General features: G+C 34.6%; 1 protein-coding gene across 1 annotated transcript in view; it reads left to right on the forward strand.

Annotated features, from left to right (window-relative positions):
- The first annotated feature begins 489 nt into the window (after positions 1–489).
- The window catches only part of BRDT (bromodomain testis associated), a 54747-nt gene continuing 30490 nt past the window's right edge, over positions 490–24746 (forward strand). Inside the window, exons 1-11 of the mRNA XM_045801316.2 lie at positions 490–678; positions 1633–1770; positions 3168–3282; positions 10650–10822; positions 11365–11718; positions 15860–15988; positions 16901–17089; positions 17706–17875; positions 17954–18243; positions 18325–18438; positions 18553–18693. Coding sequence (XP_045657272.1) covers positions 490–678; positions 1633–1770; positions 3168–3282; positions 10650–10822; positions 11365–11718; positions 15860–15988; positions 16901–17089; positions 17706–17875; positions 17954–18243; positions 18325–18438; positions 18553–18693 — 2002 coding nt within the window. The remainder of the gene's footprint in view (positions 679–1632; positions 1771–3167; positions 3283–10649; positions 10823–11364; positions 11719–15859; positions 15989–16900; positions 17090–17705; positions 17876–17953; positions 18244–18324; positions 18439–18552; positions 18694–24746) is intronic.

A 24746-nucleotide genomic window follows, 5' to 3' on the forward strand; every position in this document is an offset into this window, starting at 1 on the left:
ACTTTTCCTGCTAAGACCTCAACTTGTATTTTAGAAAGGCAGAAGAAATACTGTGCAAGTTTGAAATACCTTAACTCATCCAAAACTAAGGCATACATAATGAAACAACTCTTAGTACTTATACAGAAAGAGGTTTGTATTTGTTTACAAATGTATTTATTTATCATTTGGCTTTTTTGTTGTCTTAATCATGATGTGATATAAAATATATTATTACTCTTTAACACTTTTTAGTTCCATTTTAGAAACCATTTTTCCATTTTAGAAACCATTTTATTTTATTTTATTTATTTTTTTTATAATGATTTTTTATTATATTATGTTAGTCACCATACAGTACATCCCCGGTTTTCGATGTAAGGCTCGATGATTCATTAGTTTTAGAAACCATTTTAAATGCACTTTGAAGGTAACTCAGTTTTGTTTTTGGATTTTAAGGACATGAACTTATAGGCAACATTGTAATATCAGGATTTAACCCCATTGACGATGTCTCTGTCAAGTCGACAAACAGCTATTGTTAACCCTCCACCACCAGAATATATAAATATTAAGAGAAATGGGCGATTGACAAATCAACTGCAGTATCTACAGAAAGTTGTCCTGAAGGCTTTATGGAAGCATAGTTTTTCCTGGCCTTTTCAACAGCCTGTGGATGCTGTGAAACTAAAGTTGCCAGTAAGTATATCTTACGATTATTACTTATAAAAGTGAATCTCCAAAAGAAATTGTCCTTAATATTGTAAAATATATTAAATTTAATAAAGACCTCTAATTCTGCACCACTGAAGAATTTTCCAATGAGTATTGTTTCCTAAATAACAAAGCTCATTTTTCTGAGCATTGAAATTCTTATTTTAACAGTGTGGTACATTATAGTACATGTTTTTCTTGTTATAGAATGTGTTGCCTGACCTCTTTTTTTTTTTAAGATTTATCTATTTAGAGAGAGAGAATGCGTGTGCGCGAGCAGGGGAGGGGGTGGAGGGAGAGGGAGGGAGAGAATCTCCAACAGACTCCGTCCTGAACCCAGAGTCTGATGCAGGTGGTCTCCATCCCATGACCTCAAGATCATGACCTGAACCAAAACGAAGAGTCAGATGCCCAACCGACTGAGCCACCCCAGTGCCCCTCACTTGACCTTTTGGTGCAAGGTTGTCATGAGCGTCACCTTCTTCATGAAGTTGCTTTTGACACTTCTTGGTAGACTTAGGTGCATCATATACAGAATTCAGCTTTAGGTCTTCTCTTAGGTATTTTCAGCCATCTGATAGAGGAATGGTTAAGTAATTTGTTGCATAGTTAGTGAACCATGGCTCTGGGATTATACTCTGGATCTGTCAGACTCCGTAAATTGTACATTTTTCTTCTCCATGCCCTCACTTTTTATATTCCCGGATAGTTCTACTCTTACATTCTTGTTTCTGTTATTCTTTTGTTATTTTTTCTCTGAAAAAAATGCCATGGCAGTCAGCTTTGTTTCTCAGTACAAAAGTTTCAGTTTCCAAATTATGGCTTTTTAAAGGTAATCTAGTTACATGTATATAGCTTCTTAAATTTCTTTGTGTACCAATAGTTGCAGTGAATTTTTTCTTACTACTAACATTTAGAATTTCCTCTTAAAAATTGTAGGATTATTATACCATTATAAAGACCCCAATGGATTTAAATACAATTAAGAAGCGCTTAGAACATAAATATTATGTGAAGGCTTCAGAATGTATAGCGGACTTCAACATAATGTTCTCGAATTGTTATTTATACAACAAGGTATGTAAGCCTTATGTTATAATTGGTAATTCTTTGCTCTTACTTAAAGAAGATGTGTATAAAAAGTGTGCTGATTTCACATTTCAAGTCTTGATTTGGATATTTTTGCATATTTTTAAGGATAATGTTTATTTTTTACTGGATTTCATAATTTTCATATATTTATTTAATCTATTTGCTATAATTTTGCCTGAGTAGCTGTAATGCTTTGTTATGTTTTAAAAAATGAAATATGTTTTAAAAAATGGTTTCTGTAAGTAATTGTTTCAAAATGTTCTCTACCATACTTCTGCAATTTTAATTGTAAATGGTAAACTTTATTCTATACTAATCTTGGTTAAATGTTCATGGTATGAATTCAGACAAATTATACATCTAAACTTCATAACAAGTTAACTTAAAGATGTGACACAGTCTCTGTTATATTCTGGTAGTAGTATTTGCCTTTGTGTTAATGCTTTGGCTTGTCTGATAATATATGTGGACATTCGACCTTAATCTTCACTTTTGCTTTCATCTTATAAAACTGGACTTGTGTATTCATTTTTTTCTCCATATAGTATTCCTGTTTCCCAGAGTACTGCATTCTTTTTAAGCTGTTCTATATCTAAAAATTAAACTTCTATCCCGATTATTCAAAATCACTGATGATGCTGAAATGTGATAGAAATTTTGGTTCCCAAACTATCAGTGCCATCTTAAATTTAAGACTCTTAGCCAATATGATTTTCTTTAAAAATGAGAACTAATGGTATTCTGAAAGTACCATTGGCAACTTCATTTTAATTTAACAATTTCAAGTGTACTTTTACATTTAATATTTTAAAATGAAGTTCAGTAATTTTCCTATAGTACCTAACTTCAAAGTAAGTGTTCTCTGCTTTAGGCTTTTGCTTTGTAATCTACTTAGTTTTTTATCAGTAGTGAATAAAGCAAGCCAAAGACTTCTACACAGATAGTTAAGATTTAAAAACTGGGGGGGAAAACAATTTAAAAACTGAGTTAGTTCTGCAGTGTCCTTTTATCAGTTAATTGAAAACGGCATCACATCAAGTCAAATCATGTACTTTCCACAGCCATGAACCTGTTTTGTTTTAACTTATTTGTGAGGTAGAAATTTTAATTTCTAAAACCTTTTTGTATTAGTAGGATTGGTTGGATTGTAACCCTCTAGTACTCAGAAAGGCTACCTGGGTTATTTTTAGAAGTTAAAAGGGTAGAATGTTAGAATTTAAAATATAAGCTGATACACCATTTTCTGCACTTAATTTAGAAGCAGTAGATACTGTTTAATAATGTCTAAGAGTACTGTGTCACTGCCTTCTCTAAGGTAGCCTGAATTGTTGAAATTTGGTACAGTGACCATATTGCATAACCTATGTTTATATATTTTCTAGCCTGGAGATGACATTGTTCTTATGGCACAAGCTCTAGAGAAGTTGTTTAGGCAGAAATTATCTCAGATGCCACAAGAAGAACAAATTGTGGGTGGTAAGGAAAGAATAAAGAAAGGTAAGACAGAAAAGGTTTATGTTTTCTTACTTTCTCTGTTTTTTGTATTATATATGAATGTGTGTATGTGTGTGTGTATAAATATAATGACAAGAACTAAATAATAAATCCGTCAAAGGAAATAGACATTCAGAAGTCCTTCTATATCCTGGGGCACTTGTGTGGCAGAATCAGTTAAGTGTCTTACTCTTGGTTTCTGGTCAGGTCGTGATCTCTCAGGGTCCTGATCTCTCAGGGTCGTGGGATCAAGCCCTGCACCAGGCTCTGCATGGAGTCCGCTTGGAACTATCTTTCCCTTTTCCTCTGCACCCTGCCCCACATGCAAGTGCGCGCTCTCGCTTTCCCTCTCAAAATACAATCTTACAATCTTTGAAAAAAAATCTTTAAAAAAAATCTTCAAAATCTTTTAAAAATCTTTAAAAAAAAAGAAGTCCTTTTAAGTCCTTTTGCATTGGTATTAAATGTCCATTTAAACAGTAAGGCATACTTTGAAAGCAAAGATGGCTATCATGCAAGATGAAGGAGAATTGTATTGATTATGACCTTGGAGCCTGAGATCTCCTATAGTGTAGTGCTATTCACATAGTAAGCATCCAGTAAATTTATTAGTATTTTTTAGTGGATCTTGTATCTGTGCTATAATAATAAGATGGCCAAAATTGTCAATGTTCCTTGTACCAGAAGATCCCATAGCTAAGAATGAAATGTTACTGTTGCATCTGAAGATTCTCCTTTTTTCTAACTCTTTCGTAATTAAAAAAAAAAAAAAAAAACCTTTAGAGGGAAACATGTTACAGCTAATAATAATATTTAAATATGGAGTTAAAAAACAAATCTTAAGTCTTCAAATGGATTTATTGTAGAGGTTAACCAAGGTTGTCATAGGTGAAATGTTGGTTTATTTTTGGACTACTGATGGTGTACATTTTAGATAAATTCCTTAATCATTCCATGTTAGTTTTCTCATGTATAATGTCAGGAAAATATTTCACTTTCATGGTTGTAAATGTTTATAAAGTATACAGTTAGGTGGCTGGGATATAGAAGACTTACCACTACCAGGTGGTTCTTATCGGTAATAATGTGTACTTTTTTTCCTTGTTGATAGATATTTAAGATGGGTCGTGACTTCAAGCCTTACTCAATCCTGTGAAATATTCACTGTTCTGTTAAAGTTCTTATTTTATTCTCACCTTAGGAAAAGGTTGATCTTAAGTCTGACAATATAAAGCCTAGGGTTCTGAGAGAGGATTAAAATAAGCTCTTACAAGGTAGATAATACATAGATCAGTATGCTACTTAAATTGTTAAAGCAAAGTGGTAATTATTGCTGACTTAAAATATTATCTCTAGCAAGGTAAAAATTATTTACCTTTAGAATGCCTCCCTTAAAAAAAAACCACTTTAATACATTCTTGATGTTTAAGTTGTAGCTACATTCAGATGCTCAGATTACTGCTAAGAACATAAGATTCCCTCAGACAAATTCTTTGACTTTTTCTGTCAATATGTATTTGGATGTTTGTCACATATAATGCATATATTATGGGGTTACAAAGATGTATAATCACCCTAACCCTCAAGTTCAGTTTCCATTTTAGTTAGAAATAAAACTTCAGGGGCTGCTGGGTAGCTCATTTGGTTGAGCAGCTGACTCTTGATTTGGGCTCAGGTCATGATCTCAGAGCCCTGGGATCGAGCCCCGTGTCAGGCTTTGCGCTCAGTGGGGAGTTGGCTTCAGTTTTCCTTCTGTTCTTCCCCCTCCACCACCACTTTCTTGCTCTGTCTCTCTCTAAAATGAATGGATAGATCTTTAAAAAAATAAGTAAATAAAACTTTAAAAAACAAAAAGACAATGCATTATAATAAATGTCAGATGAAATTACACATAGTACATGCTATGGTTCAAGAGAGTAAGAAGTTGATTCATACTGGTAAAGCTGGAGAAGGCTTTAGTGGTGATAGAACTTGAGTTTGGCCCTGAAGGATTGGTAGGATTTGGCTTTGGAGTAAAGATCTGGGTTTCCAGATAACTTTTTCTAGGAACATTTTGCTGCCAGAGTCATGTCATTTTTATGCACAGTGGTAGGGAAACACTCACATGACAGTAGCTAGTCCAAATAATGGCAAAGAAAAAATTTAAATTTAGTACATTAAATTGAATTGGTATTGATTTATTGATTGATGAAATACTTGAGTAATTCTGAGGTGCTACAACACAGTTCAAGTTCTCGGGATATATCAATGAAGGAAATAAAAACTTTTGCCATCATGGAGTTTACATTCTAGTGGAGAAAGAGAGGCAAACAAACAGGATGGGTTCTGAGTGGGCCTCATTGAGAAGTTAAGATTTGAACAAAGAGGAACATTCCAGGCGGAGAGATCAGCTAGAGCAAAGGTCTATATAACAGGATCCTTTCCTCTTCTTTCACTTCGGGCCATTGCCTTTATGACCTGGATCTTCCCTCTTCACCTTGTCAATGATTTTATTCCTTTGGTTATCCCCTTTGATTCATATATCATTAATCTCTCCTTTGTAGAGTTCATCTCATTACTCTATAAACATGCTCTAATATCTTGTCTTTGAAGTTCATCTTTTACTTGTCTCTTTCTGGTTACTGTCCCATTTTTTTGTTTTTCTCTTAAACATTCATGAATTCACTTCAGTATAGGTTCTAGCCTTACTACATCACCAAGAAGATTCTTACCACACTACTTAACAAGTTCTTGTCAGTCAGGGTCTCTTACAGTCTTGATGTGGCAAAATTTAAGTAATATTTTTCTATTCTCATTTTACTTGACCTCTATTAGTATTTGTGTTAGAAGGTTACTATCTCTTTCTTCTTTTCCATTGATTAAAGAATACAAATTTTATTATTCATAAATCCAGAAATAGAGTATTTGTTACCTTATTACAGTTTTGATTTTTTTTTCCTCACCAAATCAAATTTTGTTTGGTCAAGGCAGGCACTGGTAAGTAGATAAATATTTATCATAATAGTTGGTTGTAGAAAATTTTACTATGTTCACCCTTTTTAAATTTAAATTCAATTAATATATACTGTTATAATTAGTTTCAGAGGTAGTAGAGTTCACTGACTCATCAGTCTTATATAATACCCAGTGCTTGTTACATCACATGCCCTCCCCACCGTCCATCACCAAGTTATCCCACCCACTCCCACCTGTCCAATAACTCTCAATTTGTTTCCTATGATTAAGAGTCTCTTAGGTTAGTCTCCCTCTCTGGTTTTGTCTTGTTTTATTTTTCCTCTCTTCCCGTGATCCTGTTTTGTTTCCTAAATTCCACATAGGAGTGAAATCATATGATAACTGTCTTTCTCTGATTGAGTTGTTTTGCTTAGCGTAATACCCTCTAGTTCCATCCACGTCATTGCAAATGGCAAGATTTCATTGTTTGATGGCTGCATAATAGTTAATTGTATATATATATATCACATCTTCTTTATCCATTCATCTGTCGATGGACATCTGGGCTCTTTCCATAGTTTGGCTATTGTGGATGTTGCTGCTATAAACATTGGGGTCCAGGTGCCCCTTCAGATCACTACATTTGTATCTTTGGAGTGAATCTCTAGTAGTGCAATTGCTGGGTTGTAGGGTAGCTCTATTTTCAACTTTTTGAGGAATCTCCATACTGCTTTCCAGACTGGCTGCACCAGCTTTCATTTCTACCAACAGTGTAAGAGGGTTTCCCTTTCTTCGCATCCTCCCCAACATCTGTTTTTTACTGTGGTTAATTTTTGCCATTCTGACTGGTGTGAGGTGGTATCTCATTGTGGTTTTGATTTGTATTTCCCTGATGCTGAGTGATGTTGAGCACATTTTCACGTGTCTATTGGCTATTTCTATGTCTTTGGAGAAATGTCTGTTCATGTCTTCTGCCCATTTCTTGATTGGATTATTTGTTCTTTGGGTGTTGAGTTTAAATTCTTCTAGATTTTGGATACTAGCCCTTTATCTGATATGTCATTTGAAAATACCTTCTTCCATTCTGTCAGTTGTCCTTTGGTTTTGTCAACTGTTTCCTTTGCTGTGCAAAAGCTTCTTATCTTGATGAAGTCCCAATAGTTCATTTTTGCCTTTGTTTCCCTTGTCTTTGGAGACGTGTCTAGCAAGAAGTTGCTGCAGCTGAGGTCAAAGAGGTTGCTGCCTGTGTTCTCCTTAAGGATTTTGATGGATTCCTGTCTCACATTTAGGTCTTTCATCCCTTTTGAGTCTGTTTTTGTCTATGGTGTCAGGAAATGATCCAGTTTCATTCTTCTGTATGTGGCTGTCCAATTTTCCCAACACCATTTGTTGAAGAGACTGTCTTTTTTCCACTGGATATTCTTTCCTACTTTGTCAAAGATCAGTTGACCATAGAGTTGAGGGTTCGTTTCTGGGTTCTCTATTCTGTTCCACTGATCTATGTGTCTGTTTTTGTGCCTGTACCATACTGTCTTGATTACAGCTTTGTAATAGAGCCTGAGGTCCGGGATTGTGATGCCACCAGTTTTGGGTGTTTTTGTTTTGTTTTGTTTTTACCGTTCCTTTGGCTATCAGAGGTCTTTTCTGGTTCCATATAAGTTTTAGGATTATTTGTTCTACCTCTGTGGAAAAGAGTTGATGGTATTTTGATAGGGATTGCATTGAATGTATAGATCGCTCTAGGTAGCACAGACATTTTAACAGTATTTGTTCTTCCAATCCTTGAGCATGGAATGTTTTTCCATTTCTTTGTGACTTCCTCAATTTCTTTCATGAATCTTCTATAGTTTCCTGAGTACAGATCCTTTGCCCCTATGGTTAGGTTTATTCCTAGGTATCTTATGGTTTTTGGTGCAATTACAAATGGGATCAACTTCTTAATTTCTCTGAATTCTGTCTCCTTGTTGGTGTATAGAAATGCAACTGATTTCTGTGCATTGATTTTATATCCTCCACTTTACTGAATTCCTGTATCAGTTTCGGCAGTTTTGGGGTGGAGTCTTTTGGGTTTTCCACATAAAGTATCATATCATCAGCAAAGAGTGAGAGTTTGACTACTTCTTTGCCGATTCGGATGCCTTTTATTTCTTTTTGTTGTGTGATTGCTAAGGCTAGGACTTCTAGTACTGTGTTGAACGGCAGTGGTGATAGTGGACATCCCGGCCGTGTTCCTGATGTTGGGGAAAGCTGTCAGTTTTTCCCCATTGACAATGATATTCGCTGTGAGTTTTTCATAGATGGCTTTTATGCTATTGACGTATGTACCCTCTATCCCTACCCTGTGAAGAGTTTTAATCAAGAAAGGATGCTGTACTTTGTCAAATGCTTTTTCTGCACCTCTTGAGAGGAATGTGTGGTTCTTGTCCTTTCTTTTATTAATGTAGTGTATCACATTGATTTTGCGGATGTTGAATCACCCTTGCAACCCAGGAATAAATCCTATTTGGTCATGGTAAATAATCCTTCTAAAATACTCTTTCTTGAAATGCCCTTATTCTTGGTGCATACTCTAATTTTGCGAGCTTACTTTCCCACTGTGTTGTCCTCTTTGCATTGTCCTTTTCTATTAAACCTCTAAAATATCAGAGTTTTCTTTTCAGGGTTTGATATTAGATATTCTTTTTCTAAATTCCATCTGTGTGCTATCAGTTCCCAAATTATGTCTCTAATACAGCCACTGGACATTTCCACTTGGATGTCTTATACACATCTTAACATTGAACTGGCTCACAGTTAAACATTGATGTTCCTCAGATTACTCTGTGTAACAGAAAATGGTACTAATATAGTCATTCAAACCAGAATAGTAGAAGTTGTCCTTGATTCCTTCCTTCCTCTGATTCTTTCTCATATTCTGCTAATTAGTAAGTCATTTGTATTCAACCCTCAATTTGTTTTTGCAATTATCCTACTTCAGGCTACCATCTTCTTACTCCCTGTGATCCTGATTATTCTGTGTGGTCTATTGTCTGCACAATAGCAAAGGCAGCATTTTAAAAATAAACTGGAATACATCATTAGCCTGCTTAAAACCTCTCTTTAGCTTCCCTTGGTAAAATGAAGTCTGAAATCCTACTGTGGCCCTTTGTGATCTGGTATTTGTCCAATTCTCCATTCTCATCTTGAGCTACTTTCTTCTCATTCACTGAAGTTTTCCCTACTGTTTGTCTTGAAATACATTTTTACTGCCACCCCATTCTCTGGCTAGCTACTTCTTATCTTTACAGTAACATCTTAATTGGTACCTCTTCAGAGAGGCCTACCTGGCTTATCTTCTTTATAGTAGGTTTCTGCCTTAATTTAGTCAGCACCCCATTTATTTCCATTCTAGTGCTCAACATCACTTATAATCAATTTGATTTTTTTTCTATTTCTTACACTAGACAGTGCGCTCACCAAGGACAGAAACTGTGTCTATCTTGTTCATTATTGTGCCGTAGCACCTAGAAAGTGGCCTGAGACATAATGGCATGCAATAGATATTCCTGGGGTCCTCTTATGTTCCAAGTACTGTGTTAGGCACAAGAGATATTGTAGAGATTGAAACAAAGTTCCCTTCACCTCACAGAGCTCTTTGTTATAGTTCAGGAAATTGGTAAAATTAGGTCAATGTAAGTATTCCTTATTATACTTAGCGGTTTAGCTCCTGAGTTCAAAGAACCAAAGTTGAGATATCAAAAGATACGAGGTTATCTCAATCTGTTTGGTTCCTAAGTTTTAATTTGTGGATAATGAGAACCCAGAGATTGAGGAATACAAGCCCTGTCTTAAAATATATTCAAACCTTTTTTGGTTCCTGAGTTTGTTAAGCAAAAATTCGGAGAGTCAGGGATACCTATATGTTGTATGTCAAATGTGATAATGGCAGGGAAAAAGTAAGAATAAGAGAACAAGAAAGTAGTGGGGGTCGAAAGAGAGTTGTTTTACATAGGATGGCCTAAGAAGGTAACCTTTCAGTAAAGACATAAAGGAAATTTGGAGTGAGCCACGAGGATATCTCCTTCCAGGCAGAGAGCATAGTCTGCTTATGCTTGCCAGATTTGAGGCTTTATGGCAGGCTAGTAGGCTGAAGTGAAGTAAGTGAAGGGGGTAGTGATAGGAAGTAAGGTTGGAAGGAGAGTGGTGGGAGGGGGGAGCACACATAAGTAGAGAAATCATGCAGGTCCTTATAAAGCATTGTAGGTTTAAAGTCTCCAATATTATGTCTAAATTGCTCTGACAACTGTTAGCAAGTGTATGTGGGAGAGTTTCAAAGGGGAATGGGAGTGTATTGTGTTTATATTGCTAAAAAGCTGAACTAAATGAATTAAAATAGAATACTAATAAAAATACTTCATATTTTACTCACATACTGACTCTGGTTCACACTTTATTAGGCATTCAACATAATGTAGCAGTTCCTTCTGTTAAAGAAAAACAATCCCCCAAAACACTGGAAAAAGTATTTAAGCCACAAGTGATTCCCTCTGTATTTCCTGAGACATCAGTTTGTCCTTCAAACATGGCACAAGGTACTCCACTCAACTCTACCTCACAAACAGTGGCCCAAGTAAGTTCACTGTAGCTTCAGAACGTTTCAATGTTAAGGAGTTGTTGTGATGACTGAACCTTTTTGTAAGTTGATATGAAAATCGGTCTTCAGCATACTGCAGCCAATCTTTTTGTCTGTGTATATTTTGTAACAGAGACCTAGGATGTGAACCAAATTTTAGAGATTTCTTGGTAGAATTTGAACTGGTTTACTATATTTTTAGTGTTAATATCAGTTGCCCAACTATTCATTCTGCGTGTTATATAACTTCTCTTGGGTTGATAATTTAAAATTGTATACTATAGCTGATTTCAGGTATTCAGAAACTTGTTTTTGTGTAACTATGACTTATTTTTCCATATATCTTTCTTTTATCTCAAAGGTTTACACAAGACAGTTCTTTGGATATTAGAAAATACTCGAATTATTTATTTTACCTATAAAAGAGAAATTAACCTTTACTAATATTTAATATAGGGAAGACTTGGTGCTGGTAAGTTTGAAAACTTACTCTGAATGTCCCCTTAATTATAGTTTTTGTTGTTGTTGAATTGTTTCAGGTTACAAAGGGTGTGAAGAGGAAAGCAGATACCACAACTCCTACAACTTCAGTAGTTAAAGCAAGTGGTGAATCTTCCCCAACGCTTGCAGAAAAAAAATCAGTGAAAATTCCACCCATAAAAGAAAATGTGCTGAAGACTGTTTTGCCAGATTCTCAGCAGCAGTGTAAAGTTGGAAAGAATGTTAAAGTGACCGAACAGTTAAGGCACTGTAGTGAGATTCTTAAAGAAATGCTTGCAAAGAAACACTTGTCCTATGCATGGCCCTTTTATAATCCTGTTGATGTTAATGCTTTGGGGCTCCATAACTACTATGATATTGTGAAAAACCCAATGGATCTTGGAACTATTAAGGTAAGTGTTGTCTTAATAGGAGAAACTTCTTTTCTTGATTATAAAAGTAATCTTGTCATTGTAAAAAAATTGTTTTAATTCAGAAAAAGATGAAGAAAATTAAAATCATTAGTAAGTCATATCATCTGGAATGAATCATGGAAAAATTTTTAAACATCTTTCATTTTCTTCTGTACAAACACACCCATTGTTCTTTGCCACAGTGTTTGAGTTACAGGATGTAAATATAACTCTGCACCCTGAATTTTCACTTACTATGTTGTAGACATTTTCTCATTATATAGTCAAGATTATATTTTTAACAATTGCATGAATCTGATGCAATTTTGGGGGGGCAGGGAATAAGACATTTATGAGTTTCCAAACCCTCTCTACATTTTTTCGGGGGGGTCTTCTGCTGGCGTGGTCAGGTTTTTAGAATTATTATTTAAAAAAATTTGTTTTCAAGTAAACTCTGCCCTCAGCGTGGGGCTCAAACTCATGACCCCAACATCAAGAGTCGCATGCTTTACCAACTGAACCAGTCAGGTACCCCTTAATTTTTAATCGAAGTATAATTGACATACAATGTTATATGATTAAGGTGTACAACACAGTGATTTGACAGTTCTATACTTTAGACAGTGCTCACCATGAAAGTGTAGTTACCATCCGTCACCATACAATGTTATTACAATATTATTGATTATATTCCCTGTTCTATACTTTTTATCCCCATGGCTTAATTTATTTTGTAAGTAGAAGTTTGTACCTCTTAATCCCCTTTACCTATTTCATTCATCTCCTTCTCTCCCCCTTGCAAGCATCAGTTTGTTCTCAGTACTTATGAGACTGTTTCTGTGTGTATGTGTGTTTTTGTTTTCTAGATTCCATATACAAGTGAAACGATACAGTATTTGTCTTCCTCTGTCTTATTTCACTTAGCATAGTACCCTCTGGGTCAGTCCATGTTGTTGCAGATCACAAGATCTCATCCTTTTTTATGTCACTTGGTGTGTGTGCGTGTGTGTGTGTGTGTGTGTGTGTGTGTGTGTGTGTGTGTTGTGTCATCATCTTTATCCATTCATCTATTGATGGACTCTGAGCTTGCTTCTATACCTTGGCTAATGTAAATAATACTGCAATAAACAGGGGGGCATAAATTTTTCTTGCATTAGTGTTTTTGTTTTCTTATATGAATTTTTTATATATCTTGGATATTAACCCCTTATCATAATTTGCTCATCTCTTCTCCCATTCAGTTGATTGCCTTTTTGTTTTATGATATTCTTCACTGTGCAAAAGCTTTTTTGTCTGATGTACTTTATTTTTGCTTTTGTTTCCTTGGCCTGAGGAGAGACATCCAGAAAGATGTCGCTAAGGCCCATGTTCAAGAGATTACTACCTGTGTTTTCTTCTAGTTTTCAGGTTTTTATGTTTCATTTAGGTCTTTAATCCATTTTGAATTTATTTTTACATATAGTGTAAGAAGGTGGTTTGGTTTTCATTCTTCTGCATGTAACTCTAGTTTTTGCAGCACCATTTGAAGAGACCGTCTATTCCCCATTGTATATTCTTGCCTCCTTTGTCATAGGTTAATTGACTATATAAGTGTTTGTTTATTTCTAGGCTCTCTGTGACCTTTTCTACTGATGTATGGGTCTAATTTGTGCCAGTACCACTCTGTTTTGATTACTATAGGTTTGTAGTATATTTTGAAATCTGGGATTTCAGTACCTCCAGTTATGTGGGTTGTTTTTTTTTTGAGATTTTATTTATTTATTCGACAGAGAGAGAGAGGCAGCAAGAGAGGGAACACAAGCAGGGGGGGTTGGAAGAGGGAGAAGCAGGCTTCCTGCTGAGCAGGGAGCCTGATGTGGGGCTGGATCCCAGGACTCTGGAATCATGACCTGAGCAGAAGGCAGATGCTTAACGACTGGGCCACCCAGGCACCCCTCTAGTTATGTTCTTAAGATTACTTTGGTGATTCAGCGTCTTTGTGGTTCCTTAACAATTCTAGGATTATTTGTTGTAGGTCCATGAGAACTACTGTTACTATTTTCATAGGGATTTCATTTAATCTATAGATTGCTTTGGGTAGAATGGACATTTTAACTATTCTTCCAGTTCATGAGCATGGTTTATCTTTGCATTCATGTCTTTACTTTTTTTCATCAGTGTCTTATAATTTTCAGAGTACAGGTCTCTTACCCTCTTGGTTAGATTCATTCCTAGGTTTACTTTTGTTTTTGCTTTTTGGTACAGTTATAAATGGGATTGTTTTTCTTAATTATTCATTCTGCTATTTTGTTATTGGTATGTAGATGCAGCGTATTTCTGTGTATTTTGTATCCTGCAACGTTACTGAATTCATTTATTCTAAAGTTCTTTGATAGAGTTTTTAGGGTTTTCTATATACAATTTCATGTCATCCATAAATAGTGACAGTTACTTTTTCCCTACCACTTTGGGTCCCTTTTACTTCTTTTTCTTGTCTGATTGCTGCAGCTAGGATTTTTAGTACTATGTTGAATAAAAGTGGTGAGAATGGACATCCTTGTTGTTGGTCTTAGAAGAAAAGCTTTCAGTTTTCACCATTGAGTATGATGTTAGCTGTGGGTTTTTCATTAATGGCCTTTATTATATTGAGGTATGTTTCCTTTAAACCCACACTGTTTAGAGTTTTATCGTGAACAGATTTGAGTTGTGTCAGATTTTTTCTGTATTTATTAAGATGACTGTATGGCTTTTATCCTTCATTTTGTTCATGTATTATATCCCATTGATTGATTTGCAGGTATTGAATCATCCACGCATTCCTGGGATAAATCCCACTTGATTATGGTAAATGAATTTTGCTAATATTTTGTTGAGGATTTTTGCATCTATGTTCATCAAGGATATTGAACTGTAATTTTATTTTATTTTATTTTATTTTATTTTATTTTATTTTATTTTATTTTGGTAGTGTCTTTGTTTTGGTATCAAAGTAATGCTGGCCTTCTAGAAGGAATTTGGAAGTTTTTCTTCCTTTTCTATTTTTTTTGAATAGTTTGAGGAATTTAGGTATTAACTCTTTAAAAGTTTAGGTTTCACTTGTGAAGCCATGTGGTCTTCAACTTCTGTTTCTTGGGAGTTTGATTACTGATTCAGTCTACGGCCATACCACCCTGAACGCGCCCGATCTCATCTGATTATTAATTCAGTTCCATTACTAGTAATTGGTCTGTTCAGATCTTCTATTTCATCATGACTTAGTCTTAGAAGATTGTGTGTTTCTGGGAATTTATCTGTTTCTTCTAGGTTATCTTAATTTGTTGTCCTGTTATTTTTTTGTAATAGTCTCTTATCCTTTGTATTTCTGTGGATTGGTTGTTACTTCTCTTTCATTTCCGATTTTGAGTCCTCTCTTTTTTTAACATGTCTGGCTAAAAGGTTTATCAATTTTGTTTTATTTTTTCAAAGGATTGGCTCTGTTTCATTGATCTTTTCTATTTTTTTTTTTTAGTCTCTTTATTTCAGCTCTGATGTTAAGTATTTCCTTCCTTTTACCAATTCTGTTCAATTTTAAATATCTTTTCATTTTGAGGAAAGTTTTAATAAAAATCTTTCATTTAAATATTCAAGGTTGGTTTAAGGAATTTATCTTTTCATTGCTTCTAGGATCATTCTTGTCTAAGATTATCTGGAAATGCACTGTTTTCCTGCTTTCGTGATTTTGTTCCTGTTTTTTTTTTTTTTTTTAAGATTTTATTTACTTACTTGACAGAGAGAGAGACAGCCAGCGAGAGAGAGAATACAGGCAGGGGGAGTGGGAGAGGAAGAAGCAGGCTCCCAGCGGAGGAGCCTGATGTGGGGCTTGATCCCAGAACGCCGGGATCACGCCCTGAGCTGAAGGCAGACGCTTAACGACTGAGCCACCCAGACGCCCCTGTTGTTGTTTTTTTTTTTTAACTTGGAATATCCTCCTTATCTCTGCTTGTCAAAATTCACTGGATATTTTCAAAGTCAAAAAATACAAAACAAATAGAGCAGGATTTTAACATTTGTCAAATTTGGCGGGTGGGTATCTATTTTTGGTTTTACCTGAGTTCTGTGTAATTAATGTAAATGATTATTGAACTGTGTTGTTTGTGAATCCCGTAATTTATCCTTAATTTAGGGAAAAATGGACAACCAAGAATATAAAGATGCGTATGAATTTGCTGCAGATGTTAGGTTAATGTTCATGAATTGCTACAAATACAATCCTCCAGATCATGAAGTAGTGACAATGGCAAGAATGCTCCAGGTAAGTTGATAGGTATGCTCTGAAAGTGAGTTTTCTCTGAACATAGTTTGTGCATTTTATTTTATTCTTTTTAAAGTATGTATGTATGTATGTATTTATTTATCTGAGAGAGTGAAAGTGAGAGAGATCACAGAGGGAGAGGGAGAAGCAGACCCACCGCTGAGCGGAGAGCCTGATGTGGGGCTTGATCGCAGGACCCTGAGATCATGACCTGAGCTGAAGGCAGACGCTTAATTGCCTGAGTCACCCAAGCACCCCTAGTTTGGAAATTTTAGAACCATAACTCAAAAGATAAAGAATGCCCCACTTCCCAAATATAAAGTACAATTTATTAATTAAATTGACTCTTAAAATGCGGGGGTTGTTTTTTGAGGTATAGCACACATTAGTAGCAAATCTTTTAAGAAGGCTGCCTTACACGTAGAGGATATTGGGGAAATATTAGTGAAAAGGGGATAGTAAATATCTGAGGTAGGATTGACTAGAGCCCATGTTCCCCTGAAGGTAAAGCTCTAGGACTTTTGAGTGGAATGTAGTGGAGTAGGAGGTAGTGGAATGACGCGTCAACCCCAGGGCAGGAGATCCCTGAAAGAAGGTCCTCTATACAGCTTTGTGAGGTCTATCTTTACGTGGAAGAGAGGAGAAAAGTTCTAAGGTTGGCAGGCAAGGAAGCATGAGTCTTATGTTTCTTCTTTGGTACATCCCCCCCCACCTCGTTTTATAGAGATAAATGGACATATAACATGTATAAGTTTAAGGTATATAACATAATGATTTGTTGTATATATTATGTAATGATCACCTCAAGGAAAATAGAATTATCATGAAAATATGACACTTTTGTTGAAGGGTGTTATTGCTATATTAAGTTGAAAGCACAGAAGATCTTTATAGTCTAATTTTCCATTATAGGATGTTTTTGAAATGCATTTTGCAAAAATCCCAGATGAACCTGTTGAGAGTATGCCTGTCTGCTGCATCAAAACAGATACCACAAAAATCCTCGGTAGGGAAAGCAGTAGTGAAGCTTCCTCTGAAGATAACTCTTCTGGTGATTCTGAAGATGAACGAGTTCAACGTCTTGCAAAGCTTCAGGAGCAGGTAGTTGATTGTGGTGATGAAAGTTTTTGTATATTTATGAGCTGTTGCTGCAGATCTATTATAAAATCATTTTTGTAGATTAAAAGCTGTTAACATTTAGATCACTTAGCAACTGTGGGTTTATTTACTTCCTGGCACATTTGTAATGTTTAATATTCTTTCTTACCCAGAGATCTGTGTATCTTAAAGTTCTGTTATCTTTCTAACCACAATGAGTTTATTCTCATTGAAATGATTTATATGACATAATTCAAGATATTTTATGGATGAGTTTTTGTTCAGCATTGCTTCCTTTTGTGATAAAATGTTAACCCTGCTCCTAGCTCAAGCCTGAAAAAAAACAATTAGAAAGTTGGGATTACCTGGAAATGTTAATTTGCATGATCTGTTTTTAGTTGAATATCTATGTTTATGGGTTGAGCACATGATAGTATTTCTTTCTCATTTAATGTATGCTCTTCAAAATAATGAATTTATGGAATGAAATAAGAACTTGAAGGAAATGTAAGACGAAATGAATTTCAGAAGGATAGGCTTGACTTTTGAGTGCCTTCATTTTTTTCCTAATGTGTCTAATTAGAGCCATGAATGTTTAAAGAATTTTTTTCTTTATTAGCTGAAAGCTGTTCATCAACAGCTACAGGTTCTCTCCCAAGTACCTTTCCATAAGCTAAAGAAAAAGAATAAGTCTAAAAGGGAAAAGAAGAAAGAAACGGCTAATAACAGAGAAGAAAATCCAAGAAAAAAGTTCAAGCAAGTGAAATTAAAGGAAAAGTCCAAAAGCAAGTAAGTATCTTTTATATTGCGGTATTCATATAATAATATTATCTAACATAAATTTGACTAAATTTAATTTTTGTTTAGTCAGCCAAAGAAGAGGAAACAACAGGTATTTGCTCTGAAACCTGAAGACGAGGTTAATGCTAAGCCTATGAACTATGATGAGAAAAGGCAGTTAAGCTTGGATATAAACAAACTCCCTGGAGATAAACTTGGGCGAGTGGTTCATATAATACAATCAAGAGAGCCTTCTCTGAGAAATTCCAACCCTGATGAGATAGAAATAGACTTTGAAACACTGAAAGCATCAACACTGAGAGAACTGGAAAAGTATGTTGCCGCATGTCTAAGAAAAAGACCGCTAAAACCTCATGGTATGTATTTCTTTCAGTAGAAATCAGTCTGGTATTTGTGTTAGTTTTTGGTAATACTTTTTGCCCTCTTAAATCACATAGGTAAGAAAATAACGAAGTCCAAAGAAGAATTTCATTCACAGAAAAAACAGGAGTTGGAAAAGCGGTTACTAGATGTCAATAATCAGTTAAATTCTAGAAAATGTCAAACAAAACGTAGGTGGCAGTTGTTTATGTTTTATTTATTTTTAAAAAGGTGGCAGGGTTTTTTTAATGTTCCTGTGATTATTTAATTCTACTGGCATTGTAATGTCTTTCCCTATTTTGTAGCTGAGAAAACTCAGTCATCCAAGGCCGTCGGAAGTGGTTCCCGACTGAGTGAAAGCAGCAGCAGCAGCACTAGCAGCTCGTCCGAGACTGAAAGCAGTAGCAGTGATTCAAGCTCCTCAGACAGCAGTGATTCCGAATCAGGTTAGCTGTCCCCTTAAGTGCACCCCTGTTTGTGGGAACATTTTTTTCTTGTATTATTGAGACTTATATTTTTAAGAACTGTTTGTCCCTTACCCAGAACCTGTGGTTTGGATGCCACACTTACTATTTAATTGCATGTTGACAATCTTACTATTTTCTTTAAAAGAGATACTGTGTAAAATGGAACTTCAGATTATATGTATAAGACTTACAGGTTTGTAATGTTGAAAAGAAGTTTACTAAAGGTGGGAGATAGTTTCTTAATATGTAATACCACATCTTAATACGAGAAAATAACAAATAATAAAATTCTGATCTTCTCTTCCCTTTATAAAATAAAGGATTATTTGAAGACATCTTTCACTTCACTCTCCATGATATATCAGACCACTCTAATGTTGCAAAGTATGTCCTGTTGTGACAATATATTCTAAATTGAATAATCACTTTGAATTAAGAAACCAGTCATCCCAGAAAATGTTTAAAGCAGAATTTTATTCACTTTTGTGTTTTCTTCACTACAGAATATTTTCTTCCATTTATAGAAACATGTACTTCAAATTGAGATTTTCAATTATGCTGAAGTACCATATTAGCTTGGGTAGTTTATCATCAGCTGTATCAAGCTTAATTCAGTCATGTTTTCTTTGTGCTCTTTCATTAATGGTTATGTAGTTGACAGTCACTGCCCCATGGATACTGACTTGGCAGTGGCATCCCATTATTGTCCACCAAAAGGCACATTCAGAATATAGGGCACTTTTGTGCCTAAGATTTTGCTTTATTTTAAATGAGATGTTTTTTGTTTGTCTTGAAAGTTAGTTCTCTTTTAAAAAAATACCCTACACAGAATATTGTCACATCAGGGATTCTTACCATTTGTAAGAATATCCCTCTTACTTCAGTCTGGTAGTAAGGGTCTGCAGGCTTGCGGTACATTTTGTTTCGCTTTTGGTTCTGTTTAGTTTGCATTCGTGTGGTGTTGATTGCTCCATTTTGTTTTTACATTTCTAAAGTATATAGTGGTAAACATTTTTGTTAGAATAACAAAATAAAAAATTTTTACTTTTGTTGGAATTTGTCATAGTAAATTTTTAAATTATTTTTGGGCTCTGATTATACATTATTTCCTTATATTTGACTTCAAAGCATAAAACAGTGCTGGAAAAATATTTTAAGTTGTAATTAGCATTTGTAATTTCATCTAATAAAGCATTTGTGGCCTAATAAGTTAGAGCACTTTGTCTTTTATTTGTAGGATTAAACTGAGTTATCCAATTATGTAATGGCTACTGATCAATAAATGCCTTGAGCATTAGTGGAAATGTACTATATACAGAGTGCTTCAATAAAGATATTCAAAAATACCTTAATTTTAATTTGAAGGATCAATTTCTGATAGATTCTTCTAATACATTGCTTGATGGAAAAATGTTTATCCACCATGTGTTCTTAAAGTGGTGTAATATATATGTTTTCCTGACTCTAGTGGAATAACTTGGCCTCAGAATTATAATTTAACACATTTGTGTTGAATTTTTATTTTATGACTGACATTCTTGTTTAATGTCATCTTTTTCAATAACAGAGATTGTTTTTGAAAACACTTAAAATCAAAGCAACACATTTTTTTTCTTTTAATGTTTTTTTATTATATTATGTTAGTCACCATACAGTACATCCCTGGTTTCTGATGTAAAGTTCGATGATTCATTAGTTGAGTTTAACACCCAGTGCACCATGCAATACGTGCCCTCCTTACTACCCATCACCGGTCTATCCCATTCCCCCACTCCCCTCCCCCCTGAAGCCCTCAGTTTCTTTCTCAGAGTCCATAGTCTCTCATGCTTCATTCGCCCTTCTGATTACCCCCCCTTTCTTTATCCCTTTCTTCCCCTACCAATCTTCCTAGTTCTTATGTTCCATAGATGAGAGAAATCATATGATAATTGTCTTTCTCTGCTTGACTCATTTTTATATTTCAACTTACATTATGGATAGTGTGTAGGTTTGTGACACTAAGGTCAGTTTGTCTTCTAACATGATAGTATGAGTTAGCATTTTTCTTTGAAATTTTTGTTTTATAAACATTGAAACTATGTACTTGATTCAAGAAACACTATATGTACAATGTGCAATTATAAATTGCAAATACAATGCCTACATTAAATGAGCATTAAGTTCTGTTTGGGGTTTTTTGTTTGTTTATTTTATTTAACAAAATAAATTAGTAAGTGGGGCGCCTGGGTGGCACAGCGGTTAAGCATCTGCCTTCGGCTCAGGGCGTGATCCCGGCGTTATGGGATCGAGCCCCACATCAGGCTCTTCCACTATGAGCCTGCTTCTTCCTCTCCCACTCCCCCTGCTTGTGTTCCCTCTCTCGCTGGCTGTCTCTATCTCTGTCGAATAAATAAATAAAATCTTAAAAAAAAAATAAAATAAATTAGTAAGTGAAGCAATAGGACCTTTGTCCTAAATATTAACTTTAATTGTATGCATTGAAATACTGTAAGGCTCTTAGTTTTTAGTGTGTAATCTAAGAACATTTTTTACTTGAACAACAAAAACCCTAAATAAAAGGATTATAAATTATGAAAAATAATTGCCAGACCATATTAATAACAATACTTAAGTAAAAATAAGTAAAGCATCTACTATTCTTACCATTATGCACATGACATTCTCAAGGAGCAGATGACAAATCCCAAGTATGTGTAAGTCTCAAGGTAGAGGGAAATGGAATTACTTACTGAGAAAATACAATTTGCGAAAAGTAGGAATATTAGCAAAAACTTTGTTATTTAAGTAAAAATTAACTGAAAATATTCATAAGATTTTGTAGCTTTAGAGTTAATTACGATTTGCGCAGAACTGAAACTTACAGTTGGAGTATCTTCATTACAATAACTCCGGTTAATAAGGCTTTTGATTATTCAAGATAGGAGATAAGAATATAAGTTCATTTTTTCAAAATGTTAATAGAGGAAACTTTTCTGAAAGCTTTTTTTAGAAATTCTTTCCTGATAGAAGGATATTGATCTTTAGCAATTGTTTCTTAATCTGTTTTTTAATACCTGCCTTTTGGAATTTTTATAGCAGCTTGATGGTATGCAGTTTTCTTAACCAAGTCATGATCTTTTGTAATTTTGGTTATCAAGGACAGAGCACTACATTAACTTTTCTTAATTCCCTAATATTATTGAATCATATGATTCTTCAGTTATCCTGTATTAGGAGTTGGTCTCTCTTTACTGCAGTAGCATTCTGTTCAGATGTGTGAAATATGGGTGTGCAAAATGTTTGAAAGGTAACATCTGTGAAAAACGTTTAAGTATTGTAAATTGTGTTACAGTGTAACTATCTTCTCTGTATTCTCAAACCGTACTTTATGCACTTCTGAAAAATATGGACTCAATTCTCCTTTATTAAATAGGATTAATTAAATGGCAGAGCTATGATTTCTAAGGAAAGGTTGATTTAAAAATCCTTTAACATTTCAAACAAGATATTAAATCAGTTCCAAAATAGAGATGGAATGAAATCCCAAATCTTTGAAAAATATAAATGAGCTATCTGTGGGGTAGAAGCAGTACTTGATTGCGGATTTGTTGTAATTTGGTTTTATCATTTAATTATTTTCTTGACTGACAACAGTATATGGAAATTGTCATATGCAGATTAGTCAAGAACATTTATTAAACATTGGTATAAATACACAACCTTCCTTAATTATTTTTCATAACCATCAAAATATTATCAAATGTCAGATCAAAGATGTTAATGAGGTTTGACAATAAAATGAATTCCAGATCTTTATATGATATGTTAGGTGGGCTCAGCTAGTATGTACATATAACCTGTTGAGAGTTTTCTAATGTTCAACAACTTTGGCTATCTTGAGTGTTATAACAGGGAGGAATATAGTAATTAATAGATTCAATCGTGTGGTCAGTATTACTGAGAAACAAATGGGAACAGCTCATTGGTAGTAGTGCTTTTGATAGAAATCTAATGGAAAATAACTAGAAACTGTCTAAATGTAAGCTGAAATACTTGATTAGTGTAGAATAGAATATTTTTCAGGAATGTTTGTAATTTCAATTGTTCGATACTTACAAAGAAGCTCTGTGGTTATGGCATCAATTCTTTACCTGATTAAGACAAAGTGAATTTGTCACTTCATTTGTTAGACTTTTTGCTTTTGTTGGCTTCAGTGTAATTTCAGAGAATGAAATTTATGAAGTTCTTTTACAGTTTCTTTTTTAAAAAACTTACTTAGTCATGGGTGACTTACAAACAGGAATAAAAAAACTTCTCTTTTTAGTTCTGCAACCTAGGTTTTCTGTAGAAGTGACAAGGATATGATTTTTTTTTCCACATAAGGGAAAAAGCACAAAAAGGACTTGGTTCAAGTCTGGATTTTGTTTTACCTCCTTAGGAGGAGAATGGTTTAGTGACCGTAGGAAGTACGAAATAATAGTTTGGGAATAATCTTTGCCATTTAAGAGAAATGATCAGAGTTTATCATTCAAATTTTTAAAACTTTATGATCTTCTCATCAGTTAAAGTGTTTTCAAAGCAAAAAGCACCAGAAAGATAAATCCAAAGACCCAGGCTTGATTAAAAACTTATATATATTGAGGTCAATACTTGAGCCTTTGAGTCTTCGAAATTAGTGATGAATTTTGTCTTGTGCATTTAAAAATGTCCTGTTCAAAGTGGGTCTTACTGAATAAGCAGTCTGTCTAGAATAGTGTTTTCTCAGTACATTAGAATCTCCTGTAAAACTTTTAAAATAGTGTATGAACCTGAATTGAATGGAGATTGGGGCCAGGTCTATGTGATGTTAAAAGTATTTCAGGTGACTTTAATGTGCTGCCATGTTTGAGAACTGTTGGTTTAAGGTTTTTCCCTTTTGTTTCCACTTTTTAACTCTAGTTATAATGACTTTGGTAGAAGGAACAGCAGTTTATAATTGGGTTGTTTTCGGCACCTGGGTGTCAGGTAAACATCTGCCTTGGGTTCAGGTCATGATCCCAGAGTCCTGGGATCGAGCCCCGCATGGGACTCCCTGCTCAGTGGGGAGTCTGCTTCTCCCTCTCCCTCCACCCCCCTCTCTGCTCCCACCCCCATTCATGCTCGCTCTCTCTCGCTCTGCTCTCTCTAATTAATAAATAAAATCTTTAAAAAATAATTGGGTGGTTCTTCTGTGTTAAAATAAGTACCAAATACTTCAGTGAAAATTGCCAAGCAGTCTTTAAAGGAATCAAATTTTTTTAGTTCAAAAATAAATTGCTTGATTTTTTTTTTTTTTTAATCAGTAGAACATGTCTTTGGTGATAAGTTTGGGCAAATCATTTAACATCTCTGGACATTCTTTCTTTCTTATAAAATAAGGTAGCAGAACCCGGGAGTGACCTAAATCCTGTACTATGTAACAGAAGTGTGATTTATTTCTCTATTTAAAAATTTTCAGTAATTTTTTTCTGCTTATATGGCATAACATTCTGGTTTTGCACTATGGTATTCATATTCAGCTTATTAAGTTTTTTAATCCATACTATCTTGCTGATAATATTTGCTATCTCTGGAGCATTTATCTCAGTGCTTTGGTAGGTGATGAGTATTAAACCAGTTCTTATAAGATTTCATTCCAGCTCTTTTTTATTCTATGATTAAATTTTTTTGCCTTAGTTTAAAATGAAAACTTTCCAATCAAAAATTTATATTGAAGTTTTGGGAAAGATGTGAAAATAGAACATACTACATAACATGCATAATATGTATTTGTTTAGTAGTTCATGTATATTATCCGATTTGATCCTCTTAAGGTAGGTATGCATATTATCACAGTTCCTGGAGAATTAGTTGACAGTTTATATGTTACCACTGTACTGTTCAATTCCATTAATATTTGCAAGACCTGGGGCTTCTTCACTAATTGAAATGCTATCTTAAGCTTGATGGTGAAAATGTGTATGTTGGTCTTTTAATTGCAAAGTCCAGGAACTCATAAATAAACAGAAATAAATAGTTTTACTTTACTACGTTCC

This window comes from Ursus americanus, chromosome 12 (assembly GCF_024610735.1).
Source record: "Ursus americanus isolate L20-20 chromosome 12, mUrsAme1.1.p, whole genome shotgun sequence".
Taxonomy (NCBI): domain Eukaryota; kingdom Metazoa; phylum Chordata; class Mammalia; order Carnivora; family Ursidae; genus Ursus; species Ursus americanus.